This window comes from Poecile atricapillus, chromosome 9 (assembly GCF_030490865.1).
Source record: "Poecile atricapillus isolate bPoeAtr1 chromosome 9, bPoeAtr1.hap1, whole genome shotgun sequence".
Classification (NCBI taxonomy): Eukaryota; Metazoa; Chordata; class Aves; order Passeriformes; family Paridae; genus Poecile; species Poecile atricapillus.
The window spans coordinates 16,894,347-16,920,587 of record NC_081257.1 but is presented as its reverse complement, the minus strand read 5'-3'; the positions used below and the strand labels follow the sequence as shown (position 1 = coordinate 16,920,587).

At 41.5% G+C, this 26,241-nt stretch overlaps 1 protein-coding gene and 1 long non-coding RNA gene across 2 annotated transcripts in view; both read right to left on the bottom strand.

The window, feature by feature from the left end:
• PTPRG (protein tyrosine phosphatase receptor type G) overlaps positions 1-26,241 on the bottom strand; it is a 390,155-nt gene that overhangs the window by 37,324 nt on the left and 326,590 nt on the right. Inside the window, exon 14 of the mRNA XM_058844737.1 lies at positions 5,412-5,503. Coding sequence (XP_058700720.1) covers positions 5,412-5,503 — 92 coding nt within the window. The remainder of the gene's footprint in view (positions 1-5,411; positions 5,504-26,241) is intronic.
• LOC131582004 (uncharacterized) lies at positions 22,790-25,859 on the bottom strand. Its single transcript, XR_009278251.1, has 3 exons — positions 25,189-25,859; positions 23,980-24,070; positions 22,790-22,970 (listed from the first exon to the last, which is right to left on the bottom strand). It is a non-coding gene; the product is annotated as an uncharacterized LOC131582004 (long non-coding RNA).

Here is a 26,241-nt window from a genome sequence, read left to right as displayed (position 1 = left end):
AGGATCTATCTGCATTTCACAGGGCCACCATAAAAACACATTCTTTTGTGCTGTAGCCAAGCCCTGAAGCCTCCACTAGAAGAACAACTAGATATCATACCATAAATTTTGCAGTGTACTGCTGCAGGAGTAGGGTTGGTACCAGAGTAAAAGGAAGGTGGATGTTCCCTAAAATACCTTGATATTTTCTTGGCTTCAGAGGACGGCTGTGTTTGCCATATTGTGTTCATGAATTTAATTGAAGCCGAAGATAGGTACAATTCACAATATGGTGCTGGAACATAAATCCACAGGGAGCAGAGAGCAGAAATAAAGTCTTACACAGCTGAAGAGCACCACCTCTGTGCTCAGTGAAGAGCTTCATGCCCTTGAGAAAGAAGCCCTTGGCTGCAGTTAGCGCCATTCCTGTACCTCACAAGGCTCACTGTGCTCAGTGCACTGTCACTGTCACAGGCACAGATGTATCCTGGGCTCTGCTCTTTAGCTCTGGGGATGCAAATCTGAGACAGCCACACCTTAGCAGAAAACAGTAAGGTATCAAGCCTGTGCTGGGAACCTGCAGTTTCCTTGTCAAATGAGATACTCATTACTGTTTCTTAACAGAAACAGCTTGTCAAAGGGTGGATGCTACCAGAACACAGCAGCTGAGCCTGTGAAAAACATATCAAGTCTGACCACTGACATTTGTTAGGAAAGGTTCAAGGCAGTTTTTGAGTTATTGAAGAGCTAAGAATTAATAAGATAACTAATGATGGGACTTATAACCCATGAAGAGACAGAGGGAAATGAAGGAGGGTCATGGGTGCCCTGGCCTTCACACCCTGGTGGGTGTGAGGTGGTCAGAGGTGCTATTCTTCTATTTCCTGGACTTGTACACCCATACTGAGACGTTCCTGAAGAACCACGAGTCTTTCTCCATCGAATTCTGCCACTAGTTTTCTAAAATACATTATTAATAAACTCTATGACTAGTTGAAAAATGCATTTACTGTCATTTAAACCTAAAACTGAACATATTGTGATCTGACAACTGGGAAGTGTTTCTTAAGTCTTGTAGTCTAGACAAGCTGAAATGACTGGCATCACCTCTGAGAAATTTTACTTATACTGAAAATATAAGATGTGAAATACTTCTGCAAAATATGGTAAATGAATCAGCTTCATTGGCCAGCTGTTTTGTTCTTTATCATCTGTGTTTCTCTGGACTGTGGTCAAACCTACACAGTTTTGAGCTTTCCTATCAGGTCAAGCTTCAAGTACCTCTGTACTGATCTCACTTCAAGTCCTACTGACATCAGTGCCACAGCATCCACTGTGCCCATGGGCTGGGCAAGGAACCAGTAAAGTCACAGCAAGATCCAGAACAATGCTCCACTCAAGAGCAGGAAAACTCTGCCATGAAGGAGAGGAGGAGGTTAGAAATGGAATTTTTATTAATTTCACTGTTTGATATCATCTGAGTTGCAAAGAGCTGCACTTCTGCACTGCTGTCAGGGAGCAGGCTTGGCTATGAGAAAAAAGGAGAACAGCTAAGGGATGCATTTTAACTTCATGGTTGCAAAACCCACAGGTCTGCAGCTGTGATGCTGCTATTGTTGTTACTCTATTGAAAAGGATCAAGTCCAGAAAGACCCAGAAAATCAGCCAGGTACTGACCCAGCCACAGACGAGACCAAACAAACAGAAGCAGGAGCACCTTTTCTGAGCGAGATTTTGCCAAGAGCAAATGTTTTAGAGAAGAGATGCAGGCAAAGATGATGATGATGTGTATGTGGCCAAAATTACCTGAGCGTAGAGACAAAGAGAGAAGACATGGAGAAATAATTTTGTTGGGTGGAATGGCAGGTGAGTTTTCAGAAATCTGCCATTGATTACAGATAACAGATAACATAACTGTTAGGTGCAAGGCTTATGTGAATTGAGATTCATACCTCAGATGTAAAATCCAGTGGGTGACTCAGATAATGATGACTCCTTTGTCCTGTGCTTCTCTAGATCAAGCAGTGCAGGTAATTATGAATAATGATAATGATTTGGATCTCAGAGAGAATTTGCACAGATAGGCACACACCTATGGGTGATGTGGCTTCCTGCACAATAATTAAGGATGTAGCCAAGAGAAGTGAAATAGAAAATGGATAAAATGATTCCTCTGCAAGATATTTTAGATTTCACACGTGAAAAGTTACACTGTGTGCCTATAGAAGGTAGCTGGCAGTCTGATTTAGAGCTCGTAGACTGAGAAAACAGAGGGTTTGCATAAACAAGAGCAGGACATTATGCAGAAATAAACACAAACACTACTTCAGATTGTGCCAACATGTCACAGAGCAGAGCAGTCACACACAGAAACACCAGAGCTCTTCTGAAACCTCGAGCTGCCTCAGGACCTCTCTGTGCCTGGCTCCCAGGCTCGTGGCAGAGCCACCCCAGACCTGGGTCAGGACAGCCAACCCAGACCTACTCAGTTCCCTCTGCCCAGAAGCTCACTGTGTCCTGAGATGGGTCTTGGTGAACTGCTGAACCTTCAGCCACGCTGCCCTAAATTGCCATCAATGTGGCTGTTTGATCTTAACCAAGAGTGGAAGTTGGTCCACTGAACAGGAGGGGGTAGAGGCACAGTCCCACAGGGATCTAGTCAAATTCCTCTTGTAAAGATGGGGTTCTACAATCTAACAAGGTTACTTTAAAAAACCTGTTTCAGTGAAAATGCCACTTACATTTTGCTTCTAGTATCAACATGACAAGTAAGACTTTCTCACACCCTGCGGCAGCTTCCAGAGGAAAAGTTCAGAAGCTTATCATTTCATCAGTTGCCATCAGTTTAAAGGAGAATTTTGTCATTTCATGTTCTTAAGGCATTTCAGTGGGCTGTCTATGTGGGAGCAGCAGCTGACGTCAGGGAAGACTGTCATCTAGCAACAGGTATATAGGGGAAAACAGCCCACTTCTACATCTCCAAACAAGGAAAATGCCTTGGAGATCTTCAAGATCTTTCAAGGAAGTGTCTCCCGTATTTGGAAAAAGCCAACATAGCTGGAATTTTTCTCTACTAACTTGAGCCTCATGGCTGAAAGCATCCGGGTATGAACTATTATCCATAATAGGTAATGTACACAGAGTGAGGCACTTACAGAGGGTGATTTGGCTTTTGGTGGCCTAAATAGCTTTAATGTCAGTGCCAAAATCTTCAAATTCACTCAGTTTATTCTCTTTTAAGATTTTCTGGGCATGATTCAGCTTCAAATTAAGGCCCCTCCATTTGGATGTCTGTATGCAGGTGTCTCTCTATGCCCATTATATCCACAGAAATGTTGTCATTAGATTGGGAATTCAAGGGTTGGATTCACTTCTGCAACCAACTACACTAAACCTCTTTCTAAGGCCCAGTTCTTGATGTGCCTTAAGGCTTATCAGCAGTCTTTGCAGATTTTTAACTACAAAGATGTCCTGCAGCATTTGCTCAGGGGATGCCTTAATCTGCAGGGCCCCATATCAGGGGTGAACAGCTCTTTCTCAGCATTAGTGGGTCTGAGCACACCAGATGGAGCACTGCACTGACAGTAGCATCCTGTTCCTCACAAAGCTGCTGTGGTCTCACAGCCTGGCTTGCTGTAGTCATGGGAAATGTCCCCCAAAGACAATGTTCTGTTCCTGTCTGCAATGTGCCAGGATGGCTGCTGCAGAAGCACTGGTGCATGTGCTGCCCTGACAGTACCTGCAATGGAACTTCTCCAGCCTACACTACAATCCATAAGAATGCACTCCAGTCTTAATGGACTGACCATCAAAACATCTCCAACAACAGGGGTTCAACAGGGAAGAACCACTGTCTCAACAACACTGCAGCATGAGAAGATGAAGCTTTCTGCGGGTTTCTTTTCTCTAAGAAAAAAATTGTCTCAATTACAGTAAAAATACTACACATTGGCCAAAGAGGATTCTGTCTGAAGGGAGATTTTGTCTTCTCCCAGTGCCTTGTAGAATAATCCCCCGGGTTAATGTTGTGCCAGAGTCCAGCTTAGCCCAGCTTCCCCTTCCCCACAATCTCCAAGGAGGTACCACATGGGAGCAGGCATGGTGGGACCATTGAACTGATGGCCACAGGCAGCCCCAACAGGCATTTGTTCCTCTTGGTTTCAGAGTAGGAAGAATGGAGTTCTTCACCTATTTAAATACTCCTGTGAAAACTAATCACTGGTGGTCTAAGATTAAAACCCGTCACCTCCTTTACCCTAAAGGAGAAAGATGACTTCTTGCTAAGGACGTGAGGTGGCCAGGACATGCATTTTAGTCTCCAGCAGAAAGGACAGGGGACAATAGAATGTTTTCTTTATTTTCAGTGGTACAGTATCAGACTGCAAGGCAAACTGCCTAATGCTTTCTGCAGGAATGTAATAGCTGACCTTTTCTACTAGTTCCCACGGGTACTTTGAAAGACTCTTTCTAGAAATAAGTCACACATGTCTGCTGAATAAAACCAAGGAAAATGTAACTGGACTTTTTCACTTTGCTAGGAAGCAAGTTTCTTCAGTGTCTCAGAAAAGGCTCTGAATGTTTTTTTGAAAAATGAACTTAATTAGCTACAGATTGAATCCCAGATCAATGATGCAAATACAGAATACGACAAGGACACTTAAAACACCTTCCAGAAACAAGTACAAGCCTTTGACAGACTGAAGTCAATATAACATTTTTGGTATCTTAATTCTGCCTGTGAGACTGACCATCATCAAACAAGGCAGCGGCTGCAAAGGCCACGGAAACACCAAGCTGCTCTCTGTCATCACAGCTTCAAGGCAGCTGCATCCTGCACTTAATAATCCCCAGGAGAAATGCCTCATGAAGAGAGAATAGCATATACTCTGCTTCCAGCATCACTCTCAGTATAGCTGAGAGAATTTGACCTTTGGTAACTTTATTAAGTAACCAAATTAACAGATGGCTTTGGACTTTACTTTGAGATTGTTTGCTTATTCCTGTGTTTCACTGCACTTTCTGAGAGCCCCAGATTCCACCTCTACACACGGTGAAAGTGGGGGCAAGGCCCCCAGTCTCAAGAGAGCAGTGGAGCTGAATAACCCTCCTCTGCAACCTGCCCTGATGGAGCAGCTGGTTTCACCCTGGATGCAATGTCTCAGTGTTTTCAAGACTTGTTACTCATGTTTTTGACATTTTGCAAAGGTTATTCTGAAATGTCTATTAAAACGAAATAGGAGAGGTGCCTATGGAAAAATACAGCATTGGTACTTGGAGCCCCATTACAAAGCACATTAAATTAAATGAAGCAGCACTGATACAACAAATTTCTACCAAAACCCCATGATTTATTACAAGCACAACCTTCTCTTCTTTACGTAATTAAACCAGACTCCAAGTAGTACAAACACAGGAGATCAAGCCCGTCTTACCTGGAATAGGTATAATGGGAATACTTTCATTGGGGACCACACGGGGGGAACTGCTGTCCTCCACATAGAAATGAGCAGTCTGAAAACACTTTCTGTTAAAAAAAAAAAGAAGTAAAAATAGAATCAGGGTGTGAAAAACTGCTGTCTGAAAAAACTTTTGCACATGTTCTCTTTCTCCATTTCTGTTCCATACTTTCAGATGTTATAATTTTAAAACATTGATACATGAAAACATATGTTTGTTTTCTACGATTACAATCCTAATTTCAGATTCTGGTGTTCTCTAATTCACTGACATCTGACATCCACCCATCGAAAATGCCTCTATACATTATTGCTAATTACTATTGAATATGAAATTATAACCATAAAAGTTAGTGGCTGTAAAACAGTTTTCAAATACATCATTCAAAAAGAAACTCTGCACACAAGCAACACATTCAGCATACAATTTAAGCCCAAATCCACCTAAGACACTCAATTTCCAGGGAAAATGCACTTACTGTAAAAGTTTCTGCTGTGTAACAACAACCAGTAATACAGCATCTGTAATTGCTGCGTATCATGATGTTCTGCTATGAAAGTTATCCTTCAAACATTAAGGTTTTTTGTTTGTTTGCTTTTTAACACTAATGCCATATAAGCTTCATCCCATTCTCCTCCTGCAAACTTGTATTACACATGCTGGTACACAAAAATCCCATAGACGCTTCCCTTGGGCTGCAGGACTCTTCTCTATAAAGGCCTACAATGAAGAGCAGAACTTAAATCCACCTGACTCTTTTTTACCTGTATTTAATGCAAAGCAGAGAGCACAAGCTGGTCATCACAGAAAAGGTACTGAGCAGAATAACATCAAGAGATCCAGGGAGACTCTGCATGGTGATGTTAACTGAGCAGGGTTTTCCAACACCAGCGTCACTGCTCATTGCTGACTTAATGAGCTGCTTGAGGCTGGAACTGAATATTTAATGAGTTTTGCTTGGTGTGAGCAGCTATTGTGGCAGGAGAAGGGTCTGCTCTCATCTGTCGAGGCTCTAAACAATAGCTCCCCAGTACAGAAAGATCCCCCTCACTGTCGCCCTTCAACTACTCCTCAACACCTGGGCAAAGTTTGTGGGGGCCTGGTGAGCTGTGCCTTTGCCAAGTTGCAGGTTCCCTTGCTCAAACATATTTGCACATGTGGCTTCCAAGCTGCTGCCTTGCAGTTCCTGCAGTTTGCTGCTCTGCAGTTTGCTGCTCTGCAACTCTGGCTTTGTGCTCTACATGCAGAGCCCATCGTCAGAGCAAAGTCATTTGTGCTCCCTTTGTTTCCAACATCTATACATTCCAGGGAGAAAAAAAGTCACTGAACACCAAACTGCTCTCTTGGGTGAAACCAGGACCTAAAATTATCACAGGTACTTGCTTTCCTTGCATCTGTACTTTCCAGTGCACAGGCACAGTGCTTTGTAACGTGTACAACTTAAGACAATACAGAAGCAGGAGAGAGTGGATTTCACAGCATGGAGTCACTGTCTGGGAGCAGCTTTCTATTTTCAGGCATGATGGCTTGCATTCTGCTGAAGTTATATATTTAGTGAGTATACTTTTGTTAAGAAACACCATAAGGTGAATTCACACATGAGGATGCAAGATGTGCAATAGTCTCACAGCATTTAAAAACATGGGCTGAACTCCCCCCGCCTCACCACTTGCTCCCTGTTCTCATTTTTTTTTTGGCAGCCTTTATTTTGGACAATGCACACCCTGGGGGCACGCAGCAGAATAAATCAGTCACACATAAAGAAGAAACTATGAATATGAAACAGGCAAAATGTTCCTGATTTTGATGTATTTGGGGATTTTTCCCTTGAGTCAATACTACAGAAATCCTTGAATGGCTTCTCCTGGTAATGAAGGCCTTAAAAAGGTGTTTGATAAAAAGACAGACCTTTATGCAGGGATTTACAGGATTTTTTAAAGCTGATGGTATTGAAGAAAAGAAATTTTTTTTGTTAATTTGTTATTTTATAGTCTCAGAGGCTCTGAAAGGCTGGTATTATGGTTTTTAAACACAGTCATAAGATGGCTTTTTCTTAATAGCCTCAAAACATGTAAATGTGTCAGATAATGACACTGTGCAATATTTTAAGGCCCAGGATGACAATAGCTGAATACCCAGCCCAGTGCAACTCTGTTGAGCATAATGTTGGATTAGCAATGTATTGAATTAATATTTCACATAGTACAGTTCGCTACAATCATTAATACAGTTAAAATTCTGCATTTTAGTCCTGGAAGATTTTCTGCAGCTGTTTTGCAAAGGCAGACACCTTACACTTTGACTAAAGATTTTCTCAAGTCACAAACATTACACTTGTGTCTAACATAAAGCAGCACTTTCATTACATTACAATACTGGATACGGGCACATAAGGTAAATACATGCCTCTCAAACTCTTTCTTTTTTTCCCATTTGTTCATAATAGCTGTATATATATATATGTAAATATGTAAATATTCTATGTGTAGCCTCTACAGCTGAGCTCATTGCACACAAGCCATTGCATCCCTTTCCTGGTGACTCCTGCTGTGTCTCAGATCTTTAAAAGATCTTTTATGGGTTTAACAAAGTTGTTGGATGAATTTTCCAGCAAGTTCTGCTTATTGGGTCTATTTCCCACTCTGGCACCTTTCCTCTGTGCAGCTCCAGGAGGGAACCCATCTCAGGGTGCCAGGCAGATGACTCCAGTTTGGATAATGTCCACTCTTCCTGGGTAAGGAAACACCTGGCCCCAAGAAGAGCATTCTGGAAACTCACATCTGGTTTGTAGTAATAAATACTGATAGCTGCCATCAAGGCTACTGAGAGGCATTTTAGACATTTCAGTATCTGCCTCCTCCTCCAGTTTAGGATGCTCCTTTCTATCCTTTGGCATTTCCCCTTCCCATTACCTTTTCCTCCAGATACAAACCATAAGTGGCAGCAGTTGCTAAGGCTACAGGAGACTGCAGTAAATCTGAGTGTGTATATGGGGAGGGCTGGATAAAGGAAAAGGATGAGAGCAGGAAATTGCTTGTTTTGAGCCACCGGAGAGGGGAAAGAGGGGAGTGGATGCAGGGCTAGACAATGTGCAAATCTACACCTATTTTCACATGAGAACTTCAGTCTGTAACTTTTAACCCCAGTGTGTCTACATGGGCAGGTGTTTGCATATCTGTTCCCATTTGCTCAGGAAGCCAACACTATCAGCAGAGAAAAATAACTGGCCTTTTTTCCTAATAGAAGCAGTCCATAGCGAAGGCACAACTGGGATTTGTCATGGCATAAATTATTATTAAAATCTTAACAACTGAAACACTAATTTTAGAATAATCATTGTATTTCTGCAGCACTGTTTGAGAAAAACAAATAACAACCTTGATTCACCCCTAAAAGATTTTGGGGAGCTGTATCTTTTCTGTGAAATACCAAAGAGTCTGTTGTCTCTGCAATTTGCCCGTGAGCAGTGAAGCACACCATTTTCTCTAGCCCCATATGTTTTTGTGTCTCTCTTTCCCTGGGGTACAATAACTGTGTGAGATTGTGGTGATCAGACACACAATTGTCACATATGGACCCAAATGCAGAAGTAAAACACTGCAAGATTAGAATCTCCCCAGAGAAGCAGCATAGGCAGGGTCTGGAATGCAAAGACAATGTAGGGGAGAACATCCCCCTGCCCAGAATCTTTTTCCAGAGATACTGGCTGTGAGTTACTAAAGCAAATTAACAGAACACAAAGTCCAGAGCAGCAGCACCTTATTACTGAGAGGAAAGCATAAAAATATGCCAAAAGATGGTCCTGATTAGCTGGGTTAAATTCTTGTTCTATCTCTGCTGAACAAAATGCCAGATTAACTTCTGTGTTAAGAAGAGATGCCTTGTAAGATTTTGACACTCCAAACAGGTTTCCTCGGTTATTCATTACCAAAGCTTAAGAAGCTTCTCCTTTAGACTCTTCTAAAAGCAAGAGGGAGAACTAGTTCACAGAATGGCCTGGAAGTATGGATGCATTTTATTTTTGTGTAGCAGGTAGTGCCTCAGTGTTAACACTGCCTCCAACACAAACACAGCTTGGCTGCAGACAATGGCAGTGCTGGGAACTGCTCCGAGGGCACTGCCCAGCCTTTACTCCTCAGTAGTGGGTCTAGAACAGGCAGCATCTCCTGATCTGTGATGACAGGTGGGATCTGTGGGCTCTGGAGCAGCCAGGACAGGGAGAGGAGGAGCCAGGATTATGGTGAGGGACACGCGATTGCCTCTGCAGTGGCTGGCTGGAACCACCAGGGCAGTGGCTGAACACAGGAAAAACCAAAGGGGAATGTTTCACATCCTGGGGACAGCCAAGAGCCATGTCCTGCCTCACGCTGAAGCAACCAACACATTCATTGCTCCTTGTTGACTTGTCCTTCTTCCAGGTGTTGGTGTTGGCTGGAGCGCTGTGTATTCCCTCTCCAAGGCCAGACAGATTTACATTTCTTTATTTCTGTACTAGCATCTAAGCGCTCTAGGCTCTCTTCCTGGGTCATGACCTGCTAAAGCAGGACTAATTTGGGGGCAGATGCCTTGAAAGGGTTCTGCAGGCCAATTCACTACTGTCAGAGGAGGGTGAATGTCCTTGTCCTTCAGGCACCCTTCCTCCAGAAACAGCCTCCCACAGACAGAACCTCTGCAGAATATATATTTGTTAACAAAAAGCCCAATAGTCCCAGCAGCCACCCTACTTTTACACAGTTTTTAGCTGGTGGGAAGAACAGGAAAGATGTAATAAGAGTCAGACTAGGATCTATAAGGGACCTCTAAACCAAGCTGCACAGGACATGGCTTAGTCTTTACCAAATGCAACCTGGATACAGGCATTCATTCCCCATGCTCCTCCATCACAGGAGTGTCTGCAACTACCTCCTAAACAAGGATGTAAAGACAGGAAACGGTCCCCTTTCACTACCTCTGTACATTCATTCTCACTTTCAATAGAAGAAAAGCTGCTTCAGATTCCCATTGAACTGTTTTGCATGTTTTTCAGGAGACACAATTAAGATTGGTTTCTGCTGGCACCAAAACCAGAGTATGTATGCATCAAGTGTACTAGTAACACATGGCTCTGCACTTTAAACTAGCTTCACTATTCCTTGGCAAGCATTTGTCACTGTCAGAATTGGCAATGACTCCTCAGAAAAGAGCACAGACTTCAGAACAACAGAAGTGCTGCAAATCATGACCATGTCACCAGCAGAGCAGTGGATGGGAGCCTGGACAACAGCTGTCTGCAGTCTGCACTGCTCTAGCTGGGGTCATCAGTCACTGATTTTTATGAGCAATAAAACTGACTCAAGCGTTAAGAAGAAAAAGAGGAGAGAAAACCACACGAAAAAAGCTGATCTTATGAATATGAATAAGTGACCAGCATGGAGCAGTGATATTACATTCATTGTATCAGAGAGGCATCTGCATTTACTATTTTGGGCCCGAAAACGGCTTATATTGCCATAATTTTCTACAGTTATTTTCCTTCACAGGTCTTAATGACCAGAATTCAAAAGCCAAGTTATAAAAGAACCTTTGCCATGCTGGAGCAGTAAGGCACTGAATGCTGACTGAACTGGAGCTGCTGGAGGATGTACAAAGCAGGAAAGCTGATAAAGGAGGAAAATTTCTCTACAGTAATGCTGATTTTCCAGCAGATCCTTCCTGAAGACCATTTGCCTTCTCTGCACTGGGCAGTTTCTGCCTGAAATATTCTTGAGCAGTGTTAAGCCTCACACAGATATGGTACCTGGAGAGGTCTGGATGGCAATGGGTCGATTTCAGAAGTGCACAGTATGCCAAGCCCTTGGCATGCTACCCTAGACAGAACAGTGAAAAGTAGACTGTCTCTTTCAGGGGACTTCCTCTGGGCAAGGAGAAGTGCTTTTTCACATTAAGGAGTTGAGCCACACAGATCCACAAGTCTCCAAATGCTAATCACCTGTCCAACCACAACATTCTGTAGTATCATTGAGAAATAAAGACAGGAAATGGCAGATGGAAAGAAAAAAATAGAAGGTGGACAAACCTTTGAGACCTTTGTGCTGAAGAATGCACCACTAGTAAATTGTTCAGTTGAAAAACTAATCTGCAAACAAGACTAGGGATTTCTGACACGAAACGACAGCTAATTTAATATTTATGGCCTAAATTTGCCAGCTGACTACACAGCTCTCCACAAAATTAAAAATCCTCTTCTCCAATCTGCTGAGATCCCATCCTGTACCCAGGGCCCAGACACCCATATATATCACATACAGTATTGAACTCAGGCATTATGTGAGACACAATGCTTTTTAGAAGGGTATTCAAATAATTAAACAGTTAAGAAATGACAACATCCCCAGATGGGCTGTCTTCATGTCCTCTCCCTTCATCAGCTGCACAACCAGAAAGCACCCAGGTGGCCAGTGCAAAAATGTACTTAGAAAGCTCTTTAATTGCAAATCAAGTGGATAAGTCTTAGTTTAACTCAGCACAAACGTTTTCCACGCTTCCTTGTCCCTTCATCCTGGTGTCCCTGGAGAACAGCGAAGGCAATGGTGAAACCTTATTTGTGATGACACTTGGCCCTGTGACACTTGGTAGCTAATTACTCTCCTGGTGACCTCTGACAGGGCCAGAGGCACCAAACCTTCCGCTCCTGCTTTAATCAATACTCACAACAGCTGCCTTGGATACACTCAGCAATTTTACAGATGACTGAATGGGTTTACTCATCAGTATTTTCTCCTGCAAGAGAACAAGCTCCTTGGTTATATGTATTACCACTCAGAACTTTAATGTCTTCAGGCAAAAATAGAGTAGACACATCTCTAGGTGGTATCTTAAAATGGTTTAAAATTCGGCACAGCTCTAAAAATCAGAGGAAATCCCGACCATATTAATTTTCTTCTCCCTGAGCCAACTATTTATGCCATGCAACACTCATAACAAAGGCTAGAAAATTACAGAGGAAAACAAAGACATGGCTTTTCCAATCAAATAACACCTCAGGCACTTCCTAAAAAATGTGTGCTTCCAATGCCCAAAACATCATGTAATATTAAAAAGGAGCCTTAAAACTTTCTCACAAAAGAAAGCTGGATTTAAGCTAGTGAAGAGCTGTTCCATCATCACAAGACCCACAGCAATCAATGAAGATTGCTTCTTACTAGAGAGGAGCTTTCAGTAGCGCCTGCAAGATTTCAAAATTTTGTACACTTGATATTATCATTTCAGGACATGAATTCCCTTTGGGATGATGAATCTTAGGAAAAGAATGAATAAAAACAGGGTCACACAATGGGATGATAAAATGCAGGCAATTTTAAATGCAACATGTAATTCCCCTGGATTGGACAGAGTGATATAAGAAAACCGAAACAGAGATGATCCAACCTAGGAGAGGACAACAGAAACAGAGACAGCAGTCTCTCTTTGGAATATTCACATAAATGTCCCTAATTACTCCTACCTAATTACTCTCAAAACGGAAGAGCTCTGCTATTGCCTTTACAAAAAATACTCTTTTCTTCCTCCAAATGGATTATCAGGACATTCAACTGACAGACATTTCAGGTATCCCAAGGCTTAGCCTGGAATCTAACACAAAAGTCTCATAAAAATTTAAGCACAGCTTGTTCCTCAGTTTTGATGTCCCTGCCCATCTTCAGGCAGAGATGCCAGTTTGTTAAATGTAATGAAATACTCAGTGGGAAGCTTCATCTTTCTCAACACACGTGTCCATGTGCACCTGGACTAAAGCTGCATGGGAGAACTAGGAAGAATTCCCAACACTGCTGGACATAATTCATGTTTAGCTTATCTGGGGCCAAGATAAATATTAGAAGAGTGATTATTTCCTTTCTCTCTTAATCACTGGATATTTGGAGGGTGGGCTTTTTTCATTGGTCACTTCAACAAGAAATAGCTACTTTAAAAATTTTATGGTCTCTCTGTTAACTCTGTTTAAAACACAATTAGAAACGGCATTACACCTTTGGAAGCACAGCACAAAGGAAAAGAGCAGCTGTCACCAAGAGCAGAGGAGCAAATCATTTAGTACCTGGTAGATAATAGGAACACTGAAAATACACTGCTTAGTGCTGGTGCTCTAACAGGGCTCTGTCCATCACCTCCTCACGCTAATATAGACAGACTGGGTGGCAGCCAGCTGGTCCTTCCTCCCCACCCATCTTGCTGAAAGCAAAGATTTGTAAGCCTTCCAATAATAAACCTGGATAGAAATCTTGAGGATCATTAATCTCTCTATCAATCAACCCATTTGGAGATTTGCTTCTTGCAGTTGCTGATGCTAATCAGAGCCTGAGTTGAGAGCTCTGGGGAAGGCTGGAGTGTGTGTCTGAGGAATTGCTTTAATGAGTTTCTTGCATTCAAAGGTTAACAAATGTGACAAGGAAACACAAATATCGGGGCAATACACTGCCAACCACTGAACCAGACCACTGAGAGCTACCATGCTGTGTATTGTGCTGCAGTATGAGGAATATATCCCCACCTCACTCTGGAGAGACACCCAAATGAGACCCAGGGATCTCTCCCTGATGCCAGGCAGACACACAGGTACTGAGAGTTTGGACTGCTCCAGCACTCCTTGTCTGCTGGGCTTCCTACCTTGCACTAACAGAGCTGTGCTGCACAGTAGCATTTGCTGAAGTGGTTTCTGGTTAAATGAGGCAGCCAGCGTGGTGTGAACATCCCCACTGGGCTCCCTTTGCAGACCCACATCAATTAATGTGTCACGATGAGAAGTCCCCACATCAGCAGGACCCTTCCTGTAGCATCTGCCTTAAACTACTGCATTTCCTGCGAGAATGTTCCTACAAAATAAATAGCAACAACAACAACATAAACAAATCCCAAGATAATTAAACTCCAAGAAAAATCTTATTAATACCAAAAAATCAGACAGCAGCTTTAAGTATTTTCTTAGGTTACAATGTAAGATGTAATCAAAAGTATGTATTCTATCACCATCTCCTGATAACTATCTCAGGGAAATATCTTCTATTGATGGGCCATCAAGATCCTACTGAATAACTCAAGAAATTACATCATCCTGTTGTGAGATGCTCTGCCCAGGGGGAGGTACCAAGCATTCCTACCTGGATATAATCTGAGATTTGGAATGGCGTGAGCAGGACTACCTACTGGATTCCCAGAGCACAAGAGCTACATAACCACCACTGGATCTTCAGAGGAAAACCAGACCCTTCTGCAGGATCACCACTTCAACAGAACCACATCTGTCACTCCAACAGGACTGCACCCACCATTTAATCAGGCTGCTACCACCACCCTGACCAACAGGGTGTCAGGTTGTATCCTGACTCTGTCTGTTTCAGACAGTGTTTTTTGCTTTTATTTTAATTTTCCTATGAAATTGTAGCGCTGACTTGGAAGCTCTGCTTTCAAACTTGTACAAGCATACACAGACATAATAAAGAAGCACAGAAAACAAAAAGAATGTATGTTTTAAACGACATTTCCACAGACCAAATAAGCCATAAGAAAAATCCTAGAAATATAAGCAAGTAACAGAGGTAGAATCCACTACACCATGAGGCAGAGGGGACTGGAAGCATGATCCTGACAGTGCACGAAATAAAGAGAGGAAGAGTTCCCTTTTCTAAATATTTATTAAGGACATCTTCGAAATTTCAGGCCTATAATCCATTCAAAGCTTCTTGAATTTTAGTACCAAGGAAATACATATTTATTACACAAAAAGGATTCAAAGTATAAGCATATCAGAAAAGTTACCAGAATGTCTATTAGCAGGCTTCTTATTACACAGAAGAGACAAGAATTGAAAAATCATAAAGTAACAGACATAGAAGAGATGTTCCATTTAAAAAATCAATTGAAATAATTTTGAAAATTAGAAATAGAAAACTAGAAATTGGTTTCATCCTCATGACAAACTCTTTTGCACTAAGCACACACTCAGACATATAAAATATTGCTCTCCTGTTGTCTTGATCACAGTGTAGAAACAGCTACTAATCACAGGAGTAGAAGATTTTGATTCAAGACAAAATTTCACTGCAGATAAGCAAAACAGAAGAAATTCAGTCAAACTGTGTTAATTATTAGAGCTCTTAACACCAGATACAGTTTAATATATTTTCTATTTATGGACTGTTCTCTTTATTTGTACTACTTCTAAAGCTTAAACCTTTCTTTTATTAAGTTCTTGATAACATTTCAGTGTTAAATGTGGAATTGGGGAAAAGAAGGGAAAAAAACAACCCACAAGAACTGCAGTTCACATCTCAGGAAAAAAGTGCTTCTTAATGTATAAAGAAATGTGCCTGGATGCACGAGGAACTTGCTCAGAAGCAGACATACAATTAAACACAAGCTCTTGGCTCTGCTATTCCTTTTCTTGAAGCTCATGAAGGGCCATGGCTGCTCTGGCAGACAGAGTGTCCTGGAGGAACGTGGTAGATATCTGTCTGCTCCCAGGTGAGCTGTTCAGCCCTGGCACCTCTAGCAATCCACATCCATTTTCCTCCTGCTGTATTCAAGCATTTCATTTCCACCTTCTGATTCACATCTTTGGTGATGCTTTGGCTGCCATCAGACTGTGAGCTTGGGAGAAGAAAAGACAGGAGCCATCACCATGGCCAGCCAGACACAGCCAGGTGTGCTGCAAAGGGAGATTCCAGTGGGGACTGAGGTCCTGCTTTAGACCCACCCCAAATATTTTCATCTCTGCTCATATCTGGGAAATGTAGTAACAAGTTCTTGCTTTATTCTAGTGCTTTAATTCAAGGACTTTTGTGAGCTAAAAATGTTGAAAATACAGACTAAACAGCAGAGTATTTTGCCACTATTTCTGGTAGTTTTGTCCCAGACATTTGGTTTCAGATCTGTGATTTCCTGTCGAGAACACACAAGTGTGAAATACTTGTTGATCCGTTTATTCATTTGCCTCCTGGCTGATCATAGCCATTTTGACAGAATGGATAAATTGACTTGCTCCTTGTTGGTTTTTTTTGGTTTTTTTTTTCCCCACACACTTCTCTATCAGCCTGGAAGCAATGCCCCGGCTATCACTCCTACACCCTCACTTTACATTCTGCACCCTCCTTTTAGAGGCTTGCTAAGCCAATTTCACACAATACCCAGGTTGTCTGAAATGCCACAAACAAACTCTTGCTATAGCAGCTTCTGCAACTCCATCTGCCAGATGAAAACAATACATAATATTTAGAGAAATTATTTTTGAACAATTCAAATTCAATGAATACTTTACATCACTCTTTATGAGACAAGATATAGCTGACAACTGCACTTGGTTTCTTTAGGCAGGATTTAGCCACTTATCTACAACACATCTCAGCAAACCTTCTATTTTTGCAAATCATGAACAAAGACCACAATTTGGAAAGGGAACAACTCTTGATCATCCTCATTGAGGAAATGGCAAAGGTAACAGCTTCAAGTGATCAGGAAAAAGCCTGTAACATCAGCAGACAATTTTCAGTGCAAAGTAATTTCAGCAGGCTAACAAATGAGTCACTTTTCTCCAACAGACATGTAGCAGGACAGTGCATTAATTAATGTGTCCTTTATTGCAAAACATACTGTCTCCCTCCAGAGAGGGAGGACAGCAGCAAGGGATGCAGCATTGTCAGGAAAAAGCTGAATAATGCAAACTTGGCACTACATAGTAGCTAAGTGTTGATTCATGGAAATTATGAGACATTCAAGGGGACAGGTCCCAGGCTCCAAATTATGCTCCACTCCTGTATTGTCCCTGTGTGATTATAACAAGTTTGCATGGAATTTGCTGCTCCCTCTTCTAATTGGATTCCTGCAAAGGGCATTTTGCTGTGCCACAAGCTTGTCACTTTATATCCTGCTTTAACTCCAAAACACTCAATTAATATTAAATTCCATTTATTATAAAAGCATTTATTTCTACCCACACAATACTATCAGCAGCCATCTCATTAATATTTATTTTCCAAAATGGCCCACTGATGTTAAGATCTCAGATACAGCTAGTAACTTTAAAGGGGGAAAATATGTGAAGACAAGAAGGTCAAGAGAGAACATGAGTTGTAATAGAAAGCGTTCAACCCGTATATATTTAACTCATTCTTTGCAGAGTGCTCAGTAAATACAATAAGGTTGGTGGAGAGCAATGACAATGTTAATATTAACCCAGTCACCAGAACAAAATAAGAAGTGAGGTTGCCAATACATCTCTCTCAGGGATGGGAAGTTGCTATATTTAGCACACCAAGGGAAAAAATTCTGGAAAGAGAATGGAAGGTGGAATGCTTATCCCCTGCCTCATTTCCCCAAAGAAGTAAGCTGCCTACTTTGCAGGTTTATAAAAGACAAACAAAACCAAAGCAGGAAATTGAGAACTGTGGATAACCTTAAACCCTGGACTAAGGTTAAAGTCCCTTTTCCTCATAATCCTCTTCTGTACTCATCACACAGGAAATTAGCACAGCCTGTCCCAGCTTTACAGTGCAGAAGCCCCACTCACTGCCCAGGGACTGAAGGAGGAGAGGGCTGCAGACGGGTTTAAGTATTTCAAAAACGCTGGTGTAAAGCTCAGGGATTCCCTTGCATGGTTTCAGCACAAAGAAGCATTGGGAAGGAAAGAGAGGATCCAAATGCAAACTCAGACCCTACAGACAGCATTGCAAGGCACTAACACACAGATTTTTCATTGCCCCATGGGCCCAGCTGCAGCTTTGGCTATCCCAAAGGCTGGTGAAATGGGATCATTTTTCCTGTGCCTAGCAGTGCCCAGCTGTTTCTCATGCAGAAAGATCCTGAGAGTGAGATTACACAGCCAGACACAGGGAGATGAAGCAGCTGCTGAGAATGTGTATCAAATGCAGTGATCTCTTCTGCTCTCTTATTCTCTATACTTCGAATAAAACTAAGCTGCAGGAACAACAGGTCTCCTTCTAGTAGTCTCCACCTGCACCTTTAAGCTGTACAACAGGGAACTTGCTCTCTGTAGCTCTGTGGCTAACAAAACCACATGCTGAACTCTCACCTTCTGCTATCACAAAGACCTCAACTAATTCCCTGCAGCACATCAGCACTGCTTTTGAAAAGGTCTGGGCTCTGCAAAAAAACAGATGGAAACTATACTTATGGCCTTTTAAAGATGTCAAGGATTTCCTCACAGAGAAGCCAATATAAATCTTTTCCCCATCAATTTTTTATTAATTAGAACACACACAGCAACTCCCTGTGTGGCACAACTAAGGGTTCACCCATCAGCATAAAACCTTCCAAAATTATCACCTTGGGTTTGCCACTGGGATAGCAATGCTTTTATACCTAAAATTAAAGAGATGAATTGACACGGCCTTGGCAAATCAGCATGCAACAGCAGACACCTAATTCCACTACTGTCTCACTGCCCCTTTTCTTCCCACAGATTCCTCCCACATTCACAATAGGGTACGGCTCAGTAAACCAGAAAAAAGAGAAAGGACAGCTGTTGTACTGCTGTCACCTTTGTGCTTTGCTTTCAGGGCTCTCTTCTTCCAGATTTTGAAGTACAAGCATATTTTGGAAGCACAGCAAAGCCAAAGCCACAGGCTCCAGCTCTGACAGCCAAATATACTTCAGACAATACAGAGCCCATTTGGGTCAGGTCCCCCCATCCTGATCTCCACCATCACGTTATATGGAACAGAAAATTCCTCACCACCCATTTTCTTGAAGCTGTTTGTGTGAGGACCTGAGTCAAACTATTCCCTCAAAGAACTGAACAGGCATTTTTACCATCAAGGCTGTGGAGCAGTTGTGAAGTGCCCATTTCTGAAGAGCCATCGGGGACCTGGTGCCAGCTCCTTATCCACAGATGACAATCATTACCATAAGCAGAAGAAAAAGGCTTCTGCCCTCCTGACTGCAGCCAAGTGCTCCACAGGAGTTGGCTTTACAGTGATAAATGTCACGTTTACAATGGGTTTTGCAACATGAAAGTCCATAATTTGCTTTCCAGGGACCTGTGCTTGATTATCAGGAGAGTCAGAAGCATCCACTGAAGTCTAATGAATAGAATTAACACATCATTTAAACAGGGAGTAATATGTATGCAAATGAGAAAAAGTTAAAAATAAGAGTTCAAGCCATAATTTCAGAAAACATAGACTGAATCCTTATGAAATATGGATGTTTCAATTCACCTCATATCTTTACATCTATGTTAACTGCTTTGCATGTGAACAATCGGGTGCATCAAGCCCATTTTGGTTTTTATATTTGAACTTAGACTTATAAAATGGATTATATTGAAACATGAATAATATATATGCTAATTAAAGACTGCATTTAATGATATAAATAAAGACAAAGACCAACACAGGCTAATTTCCATTTTCAAATTTCCTAATTACTATATTTTGCTTTAGAAAGCAGAAACTTTATTTCCATAGTCTCAGGAAAAAGAAGACAATCTTTTCTTTGCTCTAATTAATTTTAAAATACTTTAATTTCTTTTATTCTTTAGGATTGATCTCTACAGAGATACAATTGCTTTGCCTAGATACATTCAGTACTAAATAGCACCCAAGTCAAACTATGGTGATTTGTGCATGCAAATGGTGTGCTTTAATTATTAAATATTAATATTTTTTTAATAGTAAGGAATTACTGCTAATAAATATAAAGTTTATAAAACCCTCCATACCATAAACATGTTCAGAATAGCTGTGGCAGATGTAAACTAAGTAAATGTCCTTGGTGCTTGATAAGCTGTTCATCATTCTCTCATTCCCCTCCAGGTCTCCAAAATTCCAACAAGGACACAGGACAATTGTACAGTTGTAGGGAGACAAGGTACTAGCAGAAAACATGACTTCAACTCCTGTCATGAGAAACCTTCAGAAAAGCTTGCTGAAAAATAAACAGGTTGCAGGACAAGCCCTTTTAAGTGAAAAGGCTTGTTTCTACCTAAAATTGAGGAAAGTGGCAAAAACCAGTTCATTCAGATGAGTATGATGCCTGCAATGATATCTAGGCCAGTAGAATCTTTTTTTGCTGCTGTCTAAATGTTGGTTTAGTGGATAAAGTCCAGATTCAGCCTTAATTGACTAAACCAGCATTTGCAGTTTGCTCATCTGAGCCTGCAAAGCAAATCCATTTACTCCCTGCTTGAAACAGCACACAGAATGCTTCAAAAATAAGAAACTGTATGAATGGGAAGAGACTTTGGTACATTTATGTCCCAAGCTTTTATTAAAAGGCAAAACAAAACCCAACAAAACAAACTGAAATAATAAGGCAGGTATGAGGACTGCCTCTTCCCAGCTTTCACTTCATGTCTGCAATACCAGTTGCTGTTACTGATGAACACTGAAATTTAGGGAACTTTTAAGACTCTGGAGAGTAAATGATCATCATTTTGAATGATGATGTGGGTCCTACGAAATGTGAGGAATTTTACCAACACTCACTGGAAACTTTCTGATGATGGCTAAAAATGGATGTGGGAGAGTGAATTACTCTGCAGAAATACATCCATTTAAATGAGAATTTGATCAGAAACATAAACCAATTTTGAACCTTCAGGGAATAGAACACTTGTCATTAATAAGAATAGTTTTGATTTTTTTTAACATTAACAATATTTTTACAATTCAAATTTGGCTTATTTCTACTACTTTATAAATGTCAATTTCTAGGACATTTCAAAAAGGTTTTGTTCTTTCTTGGAAAAGACAGGGTTTCCAAAACATGAAACAACCCACCAATCAAGACCCAGGCATGCCGCCTACGCCTGTTTCAGCTTACAAGTTGCAACTCAAATGGATTTTAACCTGTAAGTCAATAGAGTAAAACACATGCTGTTTATAGCAATAGAGGAACTGTTTTCTTTTAAACCAACCAACTCAGCATTCTACAATAAACTGAATGAATTCATGCACTTGCAGCATTTGTAATAGCAGCACAATGTGTTGTGCATTCCAAGGCCCTGTTTTTCCCCAAATTGCACAGGTTTTAAAAACAGAAAAATGAAGTTCACCCCTGCTTGTTATTGTTTTACTAGTTTCTGATTCCCACTATTTATCCAAGCAGCAAAGGTTGCAGAATTGATTTAATATTCTTAGCCTATAATTTTACACTCAGACTACATCCTGCTGTGAAATAGCTGGTGCTAATGTTAATTCAAATGCTGCCATGGGACTTAGGACAGGATAGGGCCTTTCAATAGCTATATTTTATGGTTACAAGGAGAGAGAAAAATTATAATTTATCTGGTTGCTGTGGTTAATTCACAGTTTCACAGCAGAGGTATACTGTTCCCTCAGGGTACATCTAGCTGTATTATAGGATATTTCATTCACAGTTTGTCTGAGACATTGCTCAAGCTCTGAACCTACCAATTTATGAGAGTGAATCTACTCCAGAGATACCTGTATACACTTTTACACATACTCTTACATACTAAGAATGTTGTAGAAAAGAAATTAACTGTCAATAGATCAACTGTCAATGAGTATGCAAATTGTTTCTTTGAGATGGGAAGGGGAATAGAAAAAGAGTGCATCAATTTCTTAATAGAGTCTTCTTTTCATAAAGTGATATAATTTCACAAAAGCATTAATGAATTTTTTTTTCTTTTAAAATATCTCACAGCTTTAAAAGTCAGAGTTCAAAAATTTGAAAGCTGTAGTATAGGAGTTTCCTCTACAGTAACTTACAACAGACCCAGCAGATGAGTAGGAGATGCCAGTGGCACCTGGCATCCTCTACCACTGTAGTTATGAGAAAACCCATACTCCTCATGGCATGTTATTATCATTATATCTGAGCACTCAAAAACCTGTTCTTAATGGAGATTAATAAGAATATTTTGATATTTAAAAAAAATATTTGTTCAAACTTATGCATTGCAAACTATTAAGCCAGTAACTGCACAGATAAAATCTTGCTGTTTTTTTTCCAGACCTCACCATTACAACAGCACTGGGGAAAGCATTTCCAGAGAAAAAAATATGTCTGCAATTAATCCATTTAATTAGTTCCACAGAGACAAAACAGCAAGATCGATTGCAGCTGTGCAGATCCCTCCTTGCCTGACCTCAGCTGCCCTTGCCCGTTCTCCTTTGCTCTTTCTGCAGAAGAAAGTATTTTTGGAAATGTTGGGGAAATTCTGCTACACCTCTAAACAAAGCACTGAGGAGAGGTGTCAACAGCAGTTTTCCAACTTGCTGCCAAGACTTTTGCATGAGCTTCACCCCCTTAGGATGGCCTGTGGGCAAAGTATAGCGTGACTGTCTCAGCTCTTATGGGACACATCATATAGCAAATTAAAAATAAAAATCATACTTTTCATGTTTGGGAGTTTTCAAGGTCACCAACATGATATTTTGAATTCTAGTCTTCCACACCCGAAGCACGTATTGTCCCGCTGTGTGACTCATGATTGCATGCTTGACATTATCTTTCAAAATAAAGGTGATGCACATCTAGGCTCCCACTGAGCTCAGTGGCCACATCCATGAAAGTGCCTGCAGAAAGATGTTCACACAACTGACCCACATGCTACAGTTTAAGAGTGACAAGGCAGGCTTCTAGGCTATGATTTACAGGGCAGTTTATCACACTGTACCATCCCTCCTCTTTTCTCACGCTTCCATGTGTGCTTTAAAGCTGGCACTGCAGAACTGTGGAGAAAGGCCTGGAAGCTCCTGTGAGGGATCACAATCCTGTCACTGGAGCTGCTTAACCTTGTCTGAAACCTAGAAATGATGGAAATTCTATAGACCACCACTATACTGTCTTTCCTATCATGAGGCTGTTTCTAATGTCCAACCAAAATTTCCCTCTTGCTGTAATTGAAGCCAAAGCCCCTCACATCCACAGCACAATGGGGGCAGAAGATCACGGATTCCTTGCAGGCCCCTTTCATGTACTTGAGCATTTGCTTCCCCTGTCTGCTAACAGCCCTGCCTGCCCCACCTGATGCAACAATCTTCCTTTTAGAAAAGGTGAATCACAGAAAAAACCCCAGAGTCCTCTCTTATTTACACCTGGAGATACATCAGCCTGCTATAAAACTGTATTTGCTTTTTATTTACAGGACAGCTGAGAGGAGAACACTGATTCATGAAATTCAGACAAAGGCTGGCTGTGTGGGGCACAGGAAGGAGCTGGCTTCAAATATCTGGCAAGAAGAAATTTGATACTGCAATTACATACTCCTGAGAACCCATTTAAGATGATACAGGTTCCTCAGTCATGTGGACTCAAATTTACAACAGCAAAGTCTATTGTAGCTGGTAGAAGTTATTCAGGAATCATTCTGTTAATACCAATGGGATGGCTCAAGTCTCAACCTGAAGCAAAGTCTAGACAGTCCTATTTCCTTAAAATGGGGCATTCCTGGACTGGAATGTGCTTATTGATTTTGGTCCTGATGCTCTATAATTAGAATTAAAAGTACTATTTTCTGAGCTTTGTCAATATCCTGATAGTTCTGGAAATCACCACCAATCTGTATTTAAGCTTAGCAAATACCTGTTTCCTTTCTCAAGACAAAATATGTTGGTTTGTAAAGCAGCAGGTCACTATTGGCCTCACCAGGAAGGAAATGGGATCTTGTAGAATTCTGTTTCATGACAAAAAATTAAACATAGTGTTAATTAAAAAAGAGTAAATGTAACAGGCATATAATGAGAGACCATGCCCCTTTCCACAGTCAAGCTCTTAACAGATCATCCAGCATGATTAAAAAGCAACTTTCCATCTGCAAATCTGTCTCTCTCTCTTTTTTGTCTAATGAGCCAGAGTTAGTCTGTTCAAAAGCCCAAATGGGCATCTCGGGGCCAATTCAGCAGCAGGGGGTTTGTTACTATAACAACTGACAACTCCCCTGATTTCTGAAAGGCCCTCAATAGCCATTTGGGAAATGGTTATGGAACAAGAAGTTGGGGAAGGATGGTTGCAGGTGCAGGTCCTGGGCTCCTCTGCCTCAGTCCTTCCCACACGGAGTTGGCCCCGTGTCCCACCAGCCTTGGGATCAGCTGGGCTCAGCTCCCCTGCAGGAGGAGACGATAAAACCCCTGAGCCAACACCCTGAAGTGCAGCAGCGGCTTGCTCCAGTCTGGTCTTGGGCTGTGGCCCTTGCCCCTGTGCCCAGGCTGTGTCCTGCTGGATGAAAGAGCACAGATGCTGCCAGAGAAGTTTCCATATTCATTTTCCTCATAAAGAAAGAATGATGAATGCTGAAAGTATGGTACCAACAGCCAGAACAAGTAACCAGTGGCTGACCTGAGCATCCAGCTTGAAAGTGAGGGCCTGACGCCAGCAGAGAGGACAAGGTTGGGTCCCAGAGTGGGGCAGGAGGGAGCTGATCACAAGCCTGCTCCCTTTTAATGAAAACGAGCAGTATTTTGAGATACTAAACACAGAAGGGCCTAAGGTTCAGTACCTTTACTTCTGGCACTGGCAAAATCACACACGACCTGGATCTTCTGCAGTAAAAGCTGAAGTGCTTTTCCTGCATTGCCTGGATTAAGAGCAGGAGATCAGAGGACTCCAAATCAGGCTAGGCTGCATCCCATTTACCAGGCAGTGATCTCCCCTATCCCATCTCTCAACATATGAGACTAAATGTGGCCATTCTCAGAGGAAAACAAAGGCATGCCTAGTTCAGTATGAGCAAGGCACAGCTGGGCACTAAAAAACGATATGGAAGCTGCAAGAAGTTTCAGGTATGCCACTCACCTCCATGTTTTCACTTGTGTCCCTGGGGAGTTGCCTGTTTCCAGGGAGAAGGGAAGTCTCTTGTCCTTGTCAGTTCTCCTCAGTGCCTGTGGTGACACAAGCTCTGGGGCACTGCCATCCCAAGATGAGCACAAGCACCTGGATGTGGTCCTCAGGCATCACTGTTGGAACGAGCATCCCCATCCATCCTTCTCATCCCTGCCCTGTGCTGCTCCCTCAGTTCTGCTGGTACAGCTCAGTCCTGTTATTACATGAACCAGACTAGGAGCTAATCTGGTTTAAATCAGGACATGAAAACTCCTCTCATTTTTTTGTTAAAGGTTTTTTTTTTTTTAAACATGGATTATTTTGCAATCCATCTCCTCACATGGTTGTACAAACATTTGCAATGGGATCACAGAGGGCAGAACAAGGGCAGGAACAGAGGACCCTGCCTGAACTGCTGCTGCTGAAATAAATACTCATGCAACTGCATCTGAGGCATTCTTAAAATTAACACCCAGGGTCTCAGAAAGTGTTACCACTCAACATCCTCCATGGGTGAAAAAATGAGAAGAATCACAAACATTTTAGAGTAAGCTGAAAGAAGCTTTTATCATTGTAAGCAAACAATTTTACAATGGTCTGTAAATTTGCAATGCTCCTTTTCCAATCAGTACAGTAGATGAACAACACTTTGTATACTCATAAAATAAAACCTAGAGATAGGTTCAAATAACAATTTCAGCACTTTTTACAACCTGGTACAGGCAGAAATTGTTGGGTTTTTTTTACTCTCAATTAAGTTTTAACGCTCTCTTGGCTAAGCAGCTGTGCAGGCTCCCCAGAATTTAACATCAAAAGGTAATTTTCTGAGGCACAGTTATTAGACATGGTAAATATGAGGGTTCTTTATGTTGAAGCTTTTGTTGCTATATTACAAGTTGATATACAAATACAGCTGACCATCCTTTTTCAGTGCTATTCCACCAGTGTCAGAACTCAGGATGCTGAAATATTGAACACCTGAGCTTGCTCCCAGTGAGATCTTTGCCACTGAGTTCAACAACAATA